We start from the raw sequence: 17,317 nt of genomic DNA, 5'->3' as shown, positions 1-17,317 counted from the left end.
CCCCTCGGATCCATTCGTCTGGCAATTTGTAATCAACCTGTCGAAATTCATCAGCATTATTAACAGAGCTTGAATTACGCACCTATAGTTCCAATAATTAATATACACTAACCCTAGTCTGGTGACCCTTGAGATGGATGAGAGGGCAGAAGTATTTTGGAAACGTAACGAAGTGAAGCGAAACATTAAACGCGAACCATAATTATTGTGGTGTATTACTATTTGGAAATATTTTGATAATTGTTTCATATACATAGTGTCTCAATAATTCGTGTTCAATAATATATTTTTGAGGCCAAAATGAGAGGATTAACTTATTCACACTGCCTTAAGACATATTGCATTAAACACACTGCCCTAAACACAGACGCACTGCATTAGACACTGCATTCAATGAAAGTACAAATACAACGAAAACAGAGTTAAATATTATTTGCTATTCCACTGCATTAAACACATTGCCCTAAACACAGACACACTGCATTAAATGAAGGTACAAATACAACGAAAACAGAGTTAAATATTATTTGCTATTTCACTGCATTAAACACATTGCCCTAAACACAGACACACTGCATTAAATGAAGGTACAAATATAATGAAAACAGAGTTAAATATTATTTCCTTTATTTCACTGCATTAAACACATTGCCCTAAACACAGACACACTGCATTAAATGAAGGTACAAATACAATGAAAACAGTGTTAAATATTATTTGCTATTTCACTGCATTAAACACATTGCCCTAAACACAGACACACTGCATTAAATGAAGGTACAAATACAATGAAAACAGAGTTAAATATTATTTGCTATTTCACTGCATTAAACACATTGCCCTAAACACAGACACACTGCATTAAATGAAGGTACAAATACAATGAAAACAGAGTTAAATATTATTTGCTATTTCACTGCATTAAACACATTGCCCTAAACACAGACACACTGCATTAAATGAAGGTACAAATATAATGAAAACAGAGTTAAATATTATTTCCTTTATTTCACTGCATTAAACACATTGCCCTAAACACAGACACACTGCATTAAATGAAGGTACAAATACAATGAAAACAGTGTTAAAAATAATTTTCCTTATTTCATCGCATTAAACAGATTGCCCTAAACACACACACACTGCATTAGACACTGCATTAAATGTCTTTAAAACTCTTAGAAATAATTAATAAACAAAATAAAAAATTAAAATTTAAACACCCTGTATCTCGGAAACGAAGCATATTTCGACCTACGTTTATATGAACTTTTATTCACAAAATAACTTCTTCAACCACCCCTAAAATATTTCGCACTTATTTACAAACACCCTATATAGGTAATAATAGGTACCAGCAAAAGTTAACAAAATAATAATTTCTTACTCGTAAGAACAACGATTGTAGAAAATAATTAACAGTTGCCCCTAAGTGTACCCATTTGAAAATCGAAAAAGACCGTTCAACATTTACCGAGGACACAGGCGTATGTCTAAAATAGTTTTTAATAGATGCTATTTTTATTAATGGTGACATAACGTCACTATCCGCGTCATGGTACAATAAATAACATGTATATGTCTGCCTCTGATCTGAAGCATCGCATCGATCAATTTGTTCGATACGTATCTTGCGGCAATAGTAAATCAAAAATGTTTTTCTTAAAAATAGCAACATCCAATACATAAATGTACTCAGTGGCGTAAAAATTTTTGAACGCTTAGCGGATGTACCTTACAGATTTATGTTATGTGTCAATTCAATGATTTTTTAAATTTAATTAATTATATCGATGGCCTAACTTTCATCAATCTATATTAAATGAATTCAAAGGTTATTTGAATAAATGTGGCGTTTTTAGACCTCAACACCCCGTATCTCTGAAACCAGTGGCTTTAGATCATCAGTCAGTTGTTGTTTGTTTACTTATAATGGATGTATATTATTATTCTGGTTTCAGTAATATGGTTTATATTGCAATTTTATATAAATTTAACCCATATTGAAAACTTTGTTGTAGCGTAATAACAATCTATCAATTCTGCCAGCAATAACACAGCCCCACAAAAACAAAAAAGTGTTCGGACTTGTGGGTCGGACATATATATTCCCATGTATTTTTCGACGCTGAATCCGATCCCGAGCTCAGAAATGGCCCTCCACGTCTGGAATTGGCCCCAGGGGCCAAAAATGGCCTATATAGGGCCTGAAAGATGGATTCCGGAATATGGTGAGGTCGAAGGTGCATTTTAAAGCCAAACCCGGATTTGTGGTCGAAAAGTTTATGGCCAACTGAAATTCCCCGTTTGGGACCGGGAAAATGACCCCTTAGGGGCCGGAAAATCGTGTTTCGGACGTCGCAATCGCAACAGTGGTATTTTTATGTACTTTTAAATTCTGGAACTCTGACTGTGCTTGAAAAGTTTATGGCCAACTGGAATCTCCCGTTTGGGACCGGGAAAATGACCCCTTAGGGGCCGGAAAATCGTGTTTCGGACGTCGCAATCGCAACACAGCCCCACAAAAAAAAAGTGTTCGGACTTGTGGGTCGGACATATGTATTCCCATGTATTTTTCGACGCTGAATCCGATTTCGAGCTCAGAAATGGCCCTCCATGTCTGGAATTGGCCCCAGGGGCCAAAAATGGCCTCTATAGGGACTGAAAGATGGATTCCGGGATGAGGCAAGGTCGAAGGTGCATTCTAAAGCCAAAGCTGGATTTGTGGTCGAAAAGTTTATGGCCAACTGAAATTCCCCGTTTGGGACCGGGAAAATGACCCCTTAGGGGCCTGAAAATCGTGTTTCGGACGTCGCAATCGCAACAGTGGTATTTTTTATGTACTTTTAAATTCTGGAACTCTGACTGTGCTTGAAAAGTTTATTATATAGAGGCCATTTTTGGCCCCTGGGGCTGTGTAATCTATATAAATGTAACTCAGTAATAGGAGCTGTGATAATCGAGGTGTCTAAAGTGCGATTGAAGTATTAGAATGAATAGTTCTAGGTTTGATTTGAATCCCACGGTAGCAGATATCTGCCACAGATGAATAGAATACAGCGGTGACTTAAAATGTATATTATAAGAACAGGATATCGTATTCTCTGTGTATATTTCATATTCACGTATGATAAACCTCACGCAGACTATCTATTTTTCAGAGAGATAGAAATCATGATCACTAACTCGACTACCGGAAGGGCCCCGGAACCAATCCTCGGGGTAGGCGTGCGACAGGACGGGAAATTGGTGACAGGTGAACTGAACGTGTCGCCAGGGACGCCTCTCCAGATGGAAATCTTCCTAGACAAGGTCTCGGCGCCTATCTACGGACTCCTGGTGACGCACATGCAAGTTACCGATACGAAGGCACAGGAGGAAACCATTATTTATAACGGGTAAGTGGAGCAGTTGACGTTTAATAGTTTAATAGAGTATTCAAGCGTTATTTTATTTATCAATGATAATGATTCAGTTTCTCTCGGTGAAAATGATCTTACTGACAGGAAAAATACATTTCGCGTTAAAAGCGATTCACCTTGTAGCGCGGATTTTCTGTTACAGAGAAGAAAAATTATACACGACACCATTAAACCATGTTATCTAGCATTAGTTAATAAAGCGAAACTAAGCAAACCATAAAAACCGTGCGGGTTTTTTCGTATTTTTCCTAGCATATCACTGGGCGCAGCCTGCATATCTGTACAACTCATTTATTATTTTCCCGACGTCACGTTTAGCCGGTAAAATGATCCAACTTTATCAATTAATCATTGTTCCACGCCGACTTTTTACACAATTGCTCACTGGATTATTTTATTCTAGATGTTGCCCCCGAATCGTATTAATTCGGACATCTCTGCGTGTCAGCTGAGGATTTTCTCGTCTCTGAATATCCTCCATTTGCATTTCTTTGATCCCGGGACAATTGAGAGAGACCGGACAAAAACGTACCCCTCTCCATATGGAAAAATAAATTGTGGCAGCTTTCTTTCATACTACAAATTGTTTCTTTAATTATCTACAAAGTTGTTGAACTAATTGTGAACCATTTAAATGTTCTAATTGCTCAAATTCTATAAAGAAACTGAAAGCAAATATGACAATGGGTCCAGACAACTTGCCGGCCTTTATTATCAAGGATTGTGCTTGCTTATTTTCCAAACCGTTATGCACGATCTTTAATCAAATCCTTAAATCTAACACCTTCCCTGATTTATGGAAACAGTCTCGTGTGTGTCCGGTTTATAAAAAGGGTAACAAGGAGGATGTTGAAAACTACAGACCTATTGCTGTTTTATGCAACTTTTCTAAATTATTTGAAATAATTATTCGCGAACACATTTGTCCAATCTTGTGTGTGCTACTCAATTTATTGCCGAGACTTTGGATATGAGAGGTCAGGTGGACGTTATATATACTGATTTCACTAAAGCCTTCGACAAATTAGATCATGGTATATTACTTCGTAAATTACACAATTTTGGTATCAATAATTCTCTTTTACTTATGTTTAAATCTTATTTATCACATCGTATTCAGTTTGTGCAATATCGTGGTTACAAATCAGACATATTTAGTCAAACATCAGGCGTTCCTCAAGGGTCAGTACTAGGACCACTATTTTTTATTATTTTTATCAATGATATAGCGCGAAACTTTAAGGTAAATTTTTTAATGTATGCTGACGATTTGAAAATTTATACTAATGTCAACTCTGTATCTGATTGTAATAGGCTTCAGCACAGCTTGAATTTGCTTACCATTTGGTGTGATAATAATCGGCTCCCCTTAAACGCTTCGAAGTGCAATGTAATGTCTTTCTCCCGTAAAACTAATTCTACTCTATTTAATTACAGCCTACGTGATCAGGTACTGGTTAGACCTGAGCATATTAAGGACTTAGGGGTCATCTTTGACCCAAAATTAACCTTCTCTGCACATATTGCTGAATCTGTCACAGGTGCTTACAAAAATTTGGGTTTTATTCTCCGAAATAGTAAGGACTTTAAGAATATGTCTACATTACGTACCTTATATACGTGCTTTGTTAGACCCAAGTTGGAGTATGCCTCTGTGGTTTGGTCTCCCTATTATAATAGTTACATAACATCATTAGAAAAAGTGCAGAGGAGGTTTCTTAAATCGGCCAGTTTTATCTTAGATGGAGTCTATCCACCTCTGGGATATCCTCAGGAGTTGTTATTGGATAGGTTTGAAATGCATAGTTTAATTAAGAGGAGGGTTATGTACTCGATAATGTTCTTGTACAAAATTGTCAACGATATTGATTGCATTGAGCTTACAACACAAATAAATTACCGTGTTCCTAGAATAAATGCCAGATCAAATAGTTTGTTTAATCTTCCTTCTTCGCGCACTAACATGTTGCGGTGGTCTCCTTTACATCAAATGCTTTTTAATTATCATAATATGGAGAATAGCCTGGACATTTTCAATACTTCTTTAGCACATATTAAAAGAATTTTCTATTCTCACAATTGAGTTATCGGATTTTTAATTTCTTGTTAGTTTTTTGCATTACCTACTTATGTTGTTGTTTCTGTTGTTGGTAATGATTTTAGATATATTAATTCCCATGTGACTTTACCGTTATGCTATTTTTTTATTGATTGACTGACCATTGTTTCTGATTAAGGTTTGTAATTTTTATTTATACTTTTTAAATTATTTATGTTTCTTGTGTTAATGTGTATTTATTGTAGCTGCAATATTCATCCTGTAATTGGGTTTCTCCCGTTGGGAGACAAATTAAAAAAAAAAAAAGTCAAAACTTTTTTTGAAGCCATTATTTTTGCTTATTGAACTTTTTCAAATAGCGTAAATTATATTTTACAATTTCCAAATCACTTAAATGCAAGGCTATTAAAAATTCGAAAGCTTTGTTTCCTCTTGTTTACTTCAGCAGCTTTTCAAAAGGGTCGCCTTTTTTACATTTCCTTATCCGACAGATGTTTTCTCGTTGTACTGGAAACAACATTCCAAAATTGTCTCGAATTTCGTTGCAACGGGGATCAGGTTTTTCCTGGTATGAGCTGGCGTCGAATACACAAGCCTCTTTAAATTACCCCATAAAAAGAAATCCAATGGAGTCATGTCGGGGACTTCGGTGGCCATAAAATAGGCTCACCTCGACCTATCTATTGATAACCAAAAGTATTTGATAAGTGCTGACTGAACTAAATTGCTAAAATGGGGCGATGCACGTCATGCATAAACTACGTCTGATTTCTAATTTCTATGGGCACATTTTCTAATAAATCATTTAAGCTTTGTTGCAAGAATTGCGAATACATGGCACTATTTAATGTCTTCAAAAGAGAACGATCCAATAAGATGATTCCCAATAATCCCCGCCCATATGTTGACCAAGAGCCTTTGTTAGTGCTTTGTATGTACTATTGCATGGGGATTTTCTTCAGATATGCAAATTATGGCAATTCATTACTCCGTCTCGATTGAAACTGGCTTTGTCCGTGAACAAAACAATACTAATAAAATTTGTATTTTGCCTACATCGTTGCAAAACCAATTTGCGTAATTGACTCTTGAAGGATAATCAGCGGGATACACGGCATGTACCTTTTGGACGTTATAAGGATGTAGCAGTTGTTCTGGAAGGGTTTCATGAACTTTGTCGCATGAACTTGGACCGACAGCTTTCTTACACTATTGGAGGGATTTTCAACAATCTCGTCCAGAATTTTCTCCTCTAATTGAAGGTTCCTTGCTCTTTTTGGAGACCCTTCTCTACCACGATCCGGGAAAAACTTCTTAAAAATGTATTAGCAAAAGATTAGCTACTTTTAGCATTAGTTTCTTTCACTTGACTTTTTACCTCTTTCTCGTAAGTTACTATCAACCCTTCCAGAAATTGTTCGGTGTGGTAAACGTTGATTTGTAAATGTATCAGAATAAATTCTTCTTGCCTTAACACAATTACCGAGTACTTGTCCGTAAATTAGATGCATGTCAACATATTCGTTACAGGAATAATGCTCCATTATTTAGTCTTGTGTACTCAATCAATCATACAATTTTTACAAGTGTTGTCAATAACGACATAAAAAACGACTAGGGTTATATGGCAGAATTCAGAAAATTGAAATAATTCGTTGTATTAAATATTTTTTATTAATTGCTAAACCTTTGAATCAAAAAGGTCAGGTGGAAGTGATCTACACAGATTTGTTCAAAGGATCACGGTATACTATTATGCAAGCTTGAATATTTTGGTATCAGTAAATCTTTTTTATAGTTTCGGAAATACGTACAGAGTACCATGGTTACAAATCTGATGTAGTCAATTAAAGATCAGGCTTGCCTCAAGGTTCAATATTTAGGCCGCTGTTTTTTAATATTTTTATCAATGATATCGCGAATAATTTTAATGTTCACTTTTTGCTGTATGTTGATGATTTGGAATTCTACACAACTCTGTATCTCACTGTAAAAAGCTTCACCACAGTCACATTGCATTATTATTAATGTTTTCTTTTCAGGTGCTCTGTGGACCCCTACCTGTTCGAGAATTTCAACACGGTGGACGGAGACTTTTTGGCAGCGAAATTCCGCGCATTCAAATTTCCCGAGTCCACGTACGTCCAGTTCAAAGGGACCGTGAATGTGTGCCTGGACAAATGCAAAGGGGTGAGCTTTTCGTTAGCAAATACATAGTTAGAGGTCGAACCTCTCGGAAAATTGCACCTCGAAGCTTTTATCACCTGGCGCCCTTTTGATCGCGCGTTAGTCCTTTAATATTTAAATGGGAAGTTTGCGCCAGGGTCCGCGTTTGAGCTTTATTTTCCGTGATATTTCGGTTATGCCGGAGTGCTAAAGGTTTATTGAAATATTCTGGATTAACGCCTTTCTCTCGATAGATGTGAAAGCCTTGCTTGAATTCAATTTGTCCTCTTCATCATGGTTTGGACCGTAAACAAGACTGAATTGAGTTATAGCGTTGGGGACATAATTTTGCAGGGCTACCGTCGTATTTTACTTTCAACGTCATTTGTTAACTATGTACAGGGTGTTTATTTTTTAAAAACATGTCATAACTGCGAGATTCTTCTTTGAATCATTTTAAAGCAAAAAGCGAGATATAACATATAACTTAAGGCTAATAGTTTGGGCATCTAATTAAAGGCGAAAATTCACTGAATTGGAACGTATGCTAAATAATAAGCCAATAAAGTTCCGTTATCGTAACTATTGTAACAATTTACCGCGTGCCTTGAAATTTCCCTCGCTATTTTCAGAATATTAAAATATGTATAAGGTAAATATATACAGGGTGTTAGGAAAAGTTTTTACAAAATTTTAGAAGGTGAAAGTAGAGCCAAAAGTAGTAAAAAAAGTTCCTATAAACATATGTCGTAGAAGGCTTCGGCTAGAAGATACGGGGTGTTGAATATAATTTTTTTTTCTCAAATATTCTTTATAACTTATAAACGAATGCTTAGATTTTTTTCATGTTTGGGGGATAATGCCTATTAATTAAGGGGCATAAAACAAGCGATACAAATGTTCAAAAACTTGCACAGTGGAGGGGGTGCTCAACCTCTTTCTTAAACAGAACTTCTACGCCAATGACTATTTTTTAAAAAAACTGTTATTTTCATTATCTACATACAGTTTAACAAAAATAATGTCCCTTCTTCTGTTTCGAAATTCCTGTGCGTTTCCGAGTTATTTTGATTTTTAGTGTTTGTTGTGGTACTAAATTAAGTAATTTATTTATTATCAATTATCGGCTAAATATTTCATTCTTTCAACGAAACCTACCTAAATATGGTTTGTTAGGGATTTTAAAAAGCCGAAATCTCTTATTCTTTATCTCTTTCCAATGTAGTCAAAATAAATATTTTTATATCAAGCTATACTCAAATACAAGACTTTTATAAGTTGAAATCTGTTACATTACATACATACAATACATTATTGTGCAGTTGCCAAAAAGTTTTAAGAAGTTGTTAATTAAATATTGTTATAAATTCAAAAAATTTCTCCATAAACATTAACATCAATGTTCATTCATGTTTTTTTTTGTAATTTAGTTGCAGTACATTAGTATTTCCGCAGCACATAATAAATAAAGATTTTTAAAATTAGTGTACGAAATAGATTTCCACTTATAAAAGTCTTGTGTTTGAGTATGGCTTGATATAACAAACATTTATTTTGACTACATTGGAAAGAGATAAAGATTAAGAGATTTTGGCTTTTAGAATTCTTAACAAACCATATTTCGGTAGGTTTCGTTAAAAGAATTAAATATTTAGCCAATAATTGATAATAAATAAATCAATTTCGTACCACATCAAACAATAAAAATCAAAATAACTCGGAAATGCACAGAAGAATGGACATTATTTTTGTTAAACTATATGTAGATAATAAAAATAACAGTTTTTTTAAAAAATAGTCATTGGCGTAGAAGTTCTGTTTAAGAAAGGGGTTGAGCCCCCCCTCCACTCTGCCACTGTGCAAGTTTTTGAACATTTTTATCGCTTGTTTTATGCCCCTTAATTAATAGGCATTATCTACCAAACATGAAAAAAATCTAAGCATTTGTTTATAAGTTATAATGAATATTCGAGAGAAAAAAATTATATTCAACACCCCGTATCTCGGAAACGAAGCCTTGTGACATGTGTTTATAGGAACTTTTCTTTTTAAATACATGTGTTCTATCTCCTGTTAAAGTTTGTCTACAAAAAACTGACTCACCCATAAGGTGTTTGGACAGTTGTTACAAAATTTAAGGAGGTGAAAGTAGAGCCAAAAGTAGTGAAAAAAGTTCCTATAAACATTGTTCCTCCGGAGCACCGTTACGGAGATATGGCCCTCCAAAGGAGTCTTATTATTTGGATATTTTTTAAAGTAACTTTCTTTCTGATTATAATAATGGAATGAAAATTGTAGGCAATAATCATACCATAAGGGTCTTTAACTATCATAAGTTTTATCAAAATCGGTTATGATAAGGATAGTTTTCTAACTACCGTTAATAAAAATTTTTCGAATATTTTTTATTCCTTTGAATTATGGTGATAATATTATTTTTTAACGAAGAAAAAATGTCCCTACTTTTTTTTCGAATTCTGCGTAGTTTAGTCAGAAATAATTATTTTTTAAATAATATATTAGTTGTGATTTTTGTTCTTGACTTTGCATTTCACTCGATTTTTTTACAATCATGAACCATCATGAGCAGCTGCTCTTCTTACACTTGCTGTAGGATTACGTTAAAAAATCCTAAAATTACTTCGTCTAAATCATGTATATGCCTCCTTGGACGACCAAATTCATGATATCTTGGAGTTAGGGCTCCTGATTCCATCGTTCTTGCATGAATTTTTTCAAACAATTTTGCAGAAGGTTGCCTTCTATCAGAGAAACGTTGCCCATACTCCTTTTGAGCCGCCAGACTATTTCCATTACAGAAACCATAAATAAAATGCATACCGGCAATCGGCATATTCACGGTTAGTAAAAGCATGATGGTTCATGATTGTAAAAAAAATCGAATCAAGTGCACAGTCAAGCACAAAGATTACAACGAAGAAACGTAAGAATTTAAATGATAGAACGCGAAAGTGACAATCATTAGTATTATTACAACGAAACTGTCACCATGAAAAGTCCTACCTACTATGTGAAACTGTTTAAAATAAGTTACTGTTCTGAGCCATACATTATTTAAAAAATAATTATTTCTGACTGAATTACGCAGAATTAAAAAAAAGTAGGGACACTTTTTCTTCAAAAAAGTCTAATTCATTAAAAAATAATATGATTTGATTCATAATTCAAAGGAATAAAAAATATTCGAAAAATTTCTGTTAAGGTTCTGTTAAAAGTTAGAAACCTATCCTTATTTATAACCGATTTTGATGAAATTTATGATAGTTAAAGACCCTTATGGTATGATTATTACCTACAATTTTCATTCCATTATTTTAATAAAAAAGAAAGTTATTTTAAAAAATATCCAGATGATAAGACTCCTTTGGAGGGTCATATCTCGGTAACGGTGCTCCGGAGGACCAATGTCTATGGGAAGGAACTTTTTTTACTACTTTTGGCTCTACTTTCACCTCCTTAAATTTTGTACCAACTTTTCCAAACACCCTGTATATAAAGTACTACACTAATAAGATAACTCAATTATAAACACGCTGGTATAAAAAGCAGCTGCAATACGGTTTCTTTATAATATTTTATTTTCATTTTCATTTCAATAAATGTGATATTTTTTCCTTCAATTTCAATTTTTTTTTCTATAATAACAGGACCACAAAACGAAATTGAGACTTACCTTCTATCCGACCAGTTGAGATCTATGTTTTTGAGATCACTGATCACGATACCGGTATCCGTATAACCGTATAAATTGTGGTTGACCTTCAAATGGCCACCAGAGGTCACTTTTACTAACAGGTCAACACGTATTTGGACGTAAAATTTCTCGCTGTTTCGCATTCCAGATCAAAGAAGTTATATCATTTGAAAAACGGAATTTGACGTTTATTTGACCTTGATCTAGACGTGCTGGGGTCACGTGGACATTGGATTCGTGATCAGCATCCCAAAAAACGCAGGTCAACTGGCCCGAGATCCGACGTCTCGTTTCGAAGCAGAAATTTCAGCCGGTAGATTCAAATCTCAGATTCAACCTGATAATCCTGATGACCTCCAGACAATCTCCAGAAGTGACTTTCACGAATAGGTCTACGCATATTTGGATGTAAAATTTCTCGTTGTTTCGGATTTCGAGATCAAAAAAGTTATATCATTCAAAAAGCGAAATTTGACTTTCATTTAACCTTGATCCAGACGTGCTGGGGTTATACGAATTCCGGGATCGTGATCAGCGACCTCAAAAACATAAAGGTCAACTGGTTTGAGAGAAGGTAAGTTTCAATTTTATTTTGTGGCCCTGTGTAATCCAAAAACAACATCCTGATGTTATGATATAAATCTAGAAATAAACATGTATTGGCCGAGACCAACATACATATAATGATGCCAAGTTACGTCAGCTGAAAAGATTTTCAATTTTTTTATATTTGTAGCACTATACGGATGATTTATTTACTTTATAAATAGGAACGCAAATAACCTGATATAATTTGATTGCTGAACCATGAATAAATAGGAAGTCCTTGATAAGTAAATGAAAAAAATCAAGTTAACCGCATTTATACACAAAACATAACTTTACAACTGCTGTAGGTATCTGTAAAAACAAGAGATACGGATTTTTTTTTTAATTGCGTGATATTTGTTTCAATAATACTATATTGTAAATATTTAAATTCATAGAACCGTATTATTCAGAAAGATTTACCAACAAATTTGAATTTTGTTCAACAGAGCGTTTAAAAACTTATTTAAGGCGGTTTTTAATACTGAGAATGCATTAATAATACATATTTTCAATAATCATAACTGATGGAACTGCAAAACAGTACTAAAAATTAATATAATCAAAACACAGTTAAAACTTATTGAGAACCTCTGGAATGGCTCCCGACTTACATACTACATACAAATTGTACATTAACGCTATATCTGCTTGTTCTTGATCAGAAAACATTTTATACGCCGACTAAGTAATACTGCAACACACAACGCACGTGCACAAGATGCACAGGGTCGGATTACATTTATGGTTAATTTTCTTAATTAATTTTCTCGAAAACAGAAGCATTTAGTTCCTTTTCAAGGAATGCACTTATTCAGAAACACCCTGTATTTGTTTTAATATTAATTTATTAAAGAGTAAACATGTTTAACACTATACTTCTATATTTTGACAACCCTGTGTAATTTTTCTTAAGCCAGAAGGCTTAAAATCTAAGATTTCTTGTCGTAGAAATATCGATGATGAGTTTATAAACAAAAAAAAATTGCAGGTGGAGTGCAGCGACGGACAAATCGGATACGGACGACGAAGGCGTTCCATCCCCACTCTCCCTGCGGATCCCAACAGGATATTCGAAATAACAATCACGTCTTTCATCAAAGTTGGCGCTGACGGCACTGAAGAAGTATTCAAGGAGGAGGAAAAAATTTACGACAATAAGTTGATAGTTGGAAACCAGATGACCGATCTTAAAGGTGAGAGAGATGCACGACGTTTTTGACTGTTTCCATAATGTCAGTTTTAAATGTTACTTACACTGTAAAAACAATTCACTCAATTTCACACATTTTGACTCAATAATGTATCAATTTCTGTCCTCGCCCGAATGAATGAAATTTCCACTCTTATTAGTATGAGGACAACTAAAATTTTATGAGTGAAACTATTGCATAGGAAGTGAGTGAATTTTACTCACATCCGAGTTTCTGCTAACAATCAAGTGACTAACTGTATTCTGAGTATTTAAAATCAATTAAGAGTTGACTTTTTCTCTAAATTGAACTATTATTGCCTAATTTTTTCCTGTATTCTCTTTAAATTATTATATATTTTAGGACCCGGTTAAATGAATTGATTAACTGATCGGAAGAATAGATTACCCTAACCTATACTGTACGTTACAGATACGTAAGTAAGTATAGGTAAGAATTTAACTATCCGTTTATTTAACCAAATGTTAATCGAGACTCAATATATTATTGTTTTTTATTATTATAATCAAACCACTGCACACAATTGTCACCAAAATAACCGGATAAACATCCAGCACTACACGCCATACGAGTACACCACCTAATGGGGACGACGATAATATACAAAGACAACGCACAACAACCATATATTGGGATGGGGTCACTCAATAACGAGGACATTTACTCCGATTTAGGACAAGTGTACCAAATATGAGTTTATCTGGAGAAGTTATTTAACGGGTACCAACAACAAAAAATTTCTCTTAAATTTCACTTAATTTTACTCTATAATGTATTAATTTCTGTCCACACCCGATTGAGTCAAATTTTCACTATATTAGTATGAGTACAATTTAGTGAAACTATTCCACCAGAAATGAATGAGTTCTACTCAAATACAAGTTACTGCTTACATGAAGAATTTATTCAAGGAGTACCTATATTTGAGTGAAAATACTCAGTTTTAACTTAAATGTAATCACAAATGAGTAAAATGATTAAAGTGCCCAATATTGTGTGAAAATGTACTATTTCACTCAATAGATTCACTTCGAACCTTTATTGCTTTCACTCAAACCGATTTTTTTTACAGTGTAATAATAACACAGTTACACAAAAAAAAGTAGTACTTAGTAGTACTTTTCATGCGACATATGTTATCAGTAGTATTTTTGCCTTCTGATCACGATTTCAAAAACGGGTCAATTAAGGTCAGAGATCACGAATTTTCAAAAAATAACAAATTCGCGCCAAATTTGGTATACGGGGGTTTTCGTGGTCGCTGATCACGGATCCGAGGTCAATTTTGCAAAATTCAAGATGGCGGATCCAAGATGGCCGACCAAATTTTCAAAAAATAACAGATTCGCATCAAATTTGGTATAAGGGGGGTTTCGGGGTCGCTGATCACGAATTCGAGGTCAATTTTGCAAAATTTAAGATGGCGGCCTACAAAATTTTAAAAAACTAACACATTCGCGCCAAATTTGGTCTACGAGGGTTTTCGAGGTCAGTGATCACAAATCCGAGATCAGATTTGCAAAATTCAACCCGTGAATAGATCTTTTACAAAAAAAATAACAAGATATAGCCGAAAAAAAGTAGATTAACACATGATAGGGTACTCAGGTTATAAAGTAAAATATTACAAAATGAGTTTCGCAATTCTGACCTCGAATACGTAATCAGCGACCCCTAAAAGCCCCGTATACCAAATTTGCTGCGATTTTGTTATTATTTGAAAATTTGGTCGGCCATTTTGGATCCGCCATTTTGAATTTTGCAAAATTGATCTCGGATCCGTAGTCAACGACCTCGAATACCCCCGTATACCAAATTTGCTGCGATTCTGTTATTTTTTGAAAATTTGATCGGCCATCTTGGATCCGCCATCTTGAATTTTGCAAAATTGACCTCAGATCCGTAATCAGCGACTCAAAAAACCCTCGTGTACCAAATTTGGCGCGAATCTGTTATTGTATGAACATTCGTGATACCTGATTTTAATTGACCCGTTTTTTTGAGGTTAGAAAAAGAACCATTAATGCTGACCCCGGATTCACATTGGGCGACGTCTTAACTATATAAATAAACATTTGAATATAGAAAAAATAATTGTGTATGTTTCCTAGTAATTTTTCATGAATTTTTGCTATTTTTGACCTGTTTTTTGAGGTTAGGAAATTGTTGTGATGTGATAGCTCAATTCTAACACCGGATTCGTGATCAGGAGGTAAAAATACTGCAGATAACATATGTCGCATGAAAAGTACAGACTACTTTTCTTTTTTTGTGTGTGGCTGTGTAATAATTGAATGCCTGTTTCTATTATTTCTATTGAATTTAGATGTATTTCATTTTATTTGCAGATAAAACGTTCTATAGGACTGACCGCCCAAAGGAGGTTCTCGAACTGACCGAAGAGAAACAATACACGTCAATCTTTGCCGCCGAGAGTTCCTCGACAACATGTATTGTAGGATTTACGGTTCTGTTAACTGTAATCAATTTATTTTTGTAAATAGTTAGGCTACATTGTGTGCAGGCTCAAAATTTTTTAATTTTATACTACGAATAATACTGTAAATACGTCTGTGATAATAAGATTTACGATACATTACAAAAAGTCGATGTCATATAATTCTTTAGGTGGTTCTGCACAATCCCTTTCTGTAAATTCTTCCTCAACCGGGTATTGCATGGATTGGTGAATTTTTGGTATGCTCCAGGCAGTATTCCAACAAAAATATCGAAGTTAATTATTCCTTGATATCCTTGTATCAAACTTCAGAGCAAATATTTCTCTTACATATTGAATTACAAATTCTGACGTAACCTAAAGGATATTTGCTCCGAATAAAATTTGCATCACTGATATTTAGGAAATCACCGATTATGTAATACCAACTCTCCTCTACTTGCCTAAATTTGGTGCTGTTGAAGGCAGTGAAGATGTAAATAGCACGAAATTTATGTAAAGCCAAAAAGACGACCTACTGCAAATAGAAACTAATAAAACTATAATAAAATAATGCCAGCTTACATTAACTAAAAGGCCATTAATTTAACGAGATGCATAGTGGTGTCAAATGCTTCAAATCCAGCTGTATATTTTAAGTTTCTCTACTTGGACGCGTCCTTTTACGACTCTATCTAAGCTTCGTTAGTTATTTATTACCTTATAACACGTTGCCACCTTGCACATTCCTGTTAGTTTGACATCACTGTTAGGTCTGAGTCTCAGACGCTTCTGCAGAAAGGTTGACATACACGGTGGCAAAAAAAAGGTTAGCAAGATCACGACGTCATTACCTTCCTTCAAAAATCGACCTAAGTTGATCTTACACCATTTAAAAGACAACTTAAACACATAATGCAAGGCAACATATCTAAGTAGGAAAGATTTTATCAAAATTTGTATTCTTGGATTTCTTTTCTTCTTGTTATAATTGCTTATTCTTCTAGTGCCATCATACATCTCTACATCAAATGATTTTATTCTATAATTTTGAATGAATCAAAAAAATTCTGCAGAAGTATTGTATGACTCACAGTAATAAAAGGTGAATATAAATAATTGTCAATTAATTGCTGACGGTGAAGATATTTCTATTGGCTTCAGGTAAGGTCTATTGTGAAATACTTCAACCATTTACAAAAGGTCTTTGATATCTAATTTATACACGATTGTTCATCATAAATTCAGCCTTTGTTTGCAATATCCAATATCCACTCTATGGTTTTCATGACAAGAAGTCAATAATTATAAGTTTGCTGTTGGATCTGTTACCAAAATTTGGCAATAATATTACAAAACACGTCAAATTAGTTATTTCTTCCCTTTTGTTTCAAAATTAGCAAAAATGACAGTCCTTTATATTTACATCTTACGGATTATTTGAATAAGAATAGCAATAACGATTTGTAAATATATTTTGTATACCATAAAATGAAAAATCCGTATTGTTAAGCATTAGACCCGTTTAAATTTTCTAGTATCGAAACATTATTTAAGTGATTACAACATACATTATCATAGTTACCAGGTTGAGGTTAATAAAAATTAGTGTATCTAAAATCCTTCTGACAGCATTATCTGCTGTCACCCTTAACCACATGATTTGGTTGTCAGTTATGGTATGCAAGATGTGGGACGAAATTACCTATTAAATAT

General features: G+C 34.2%; 1 protein-coding gene across 1 annotated transcript in view; it reads left to right on the top strand.

The window, feature by feature from the left end:
* LOC108907852 overlaps positions 1-16,661 on the top strand; it is a 31,036-nt gene extending 14,375 nt beyond the window's left edge. The window contains exons 3-6 of the mRNA XM_018711678.1: positions 3,162-3,398; positions 7,524-7,671; positions 12,942-13,146; positions 15,513-16,661. Of these exons, the coding sequence (XP_018567194.1) occupies positions 3,162-3,398; positions 7,524-7,671; positions 12,942-13,146; positions 15,513-15,664 (742 nt within the window). The 3' untranslated portion in view covers positions 15,665-16,661. The remainder of the gene's footprint in view (positions 1-3,161; positions 3,399-7,523; positions 7,672-12,941; positions 13,147-15,512) is intronic.
* Positions 16,662-17,317: the final 656 nt, after the last annotated feature.

The sequence above is a fragment of the Anoplophora glabripennis genome, unplaced genomic scaffold (genome assembly GCF_000390285.2).
Source record: "Anoplophora glabripennis isolate ALB-LARVAE unplaced genomic scaffold, Agla_2.0 scaffold224, whole genome shotgun sequence".
NCBI lineage: Eukaryota > Metazoa > Arthropoda > Insecta > Coleoptera > Cerambycidae > Anoplophora > Anoplophora glabripennis.
Note: the sequence above shows the minus strand (reverse complement) of the source record. Positions and strands in the feature narration are given on the sequence as shown.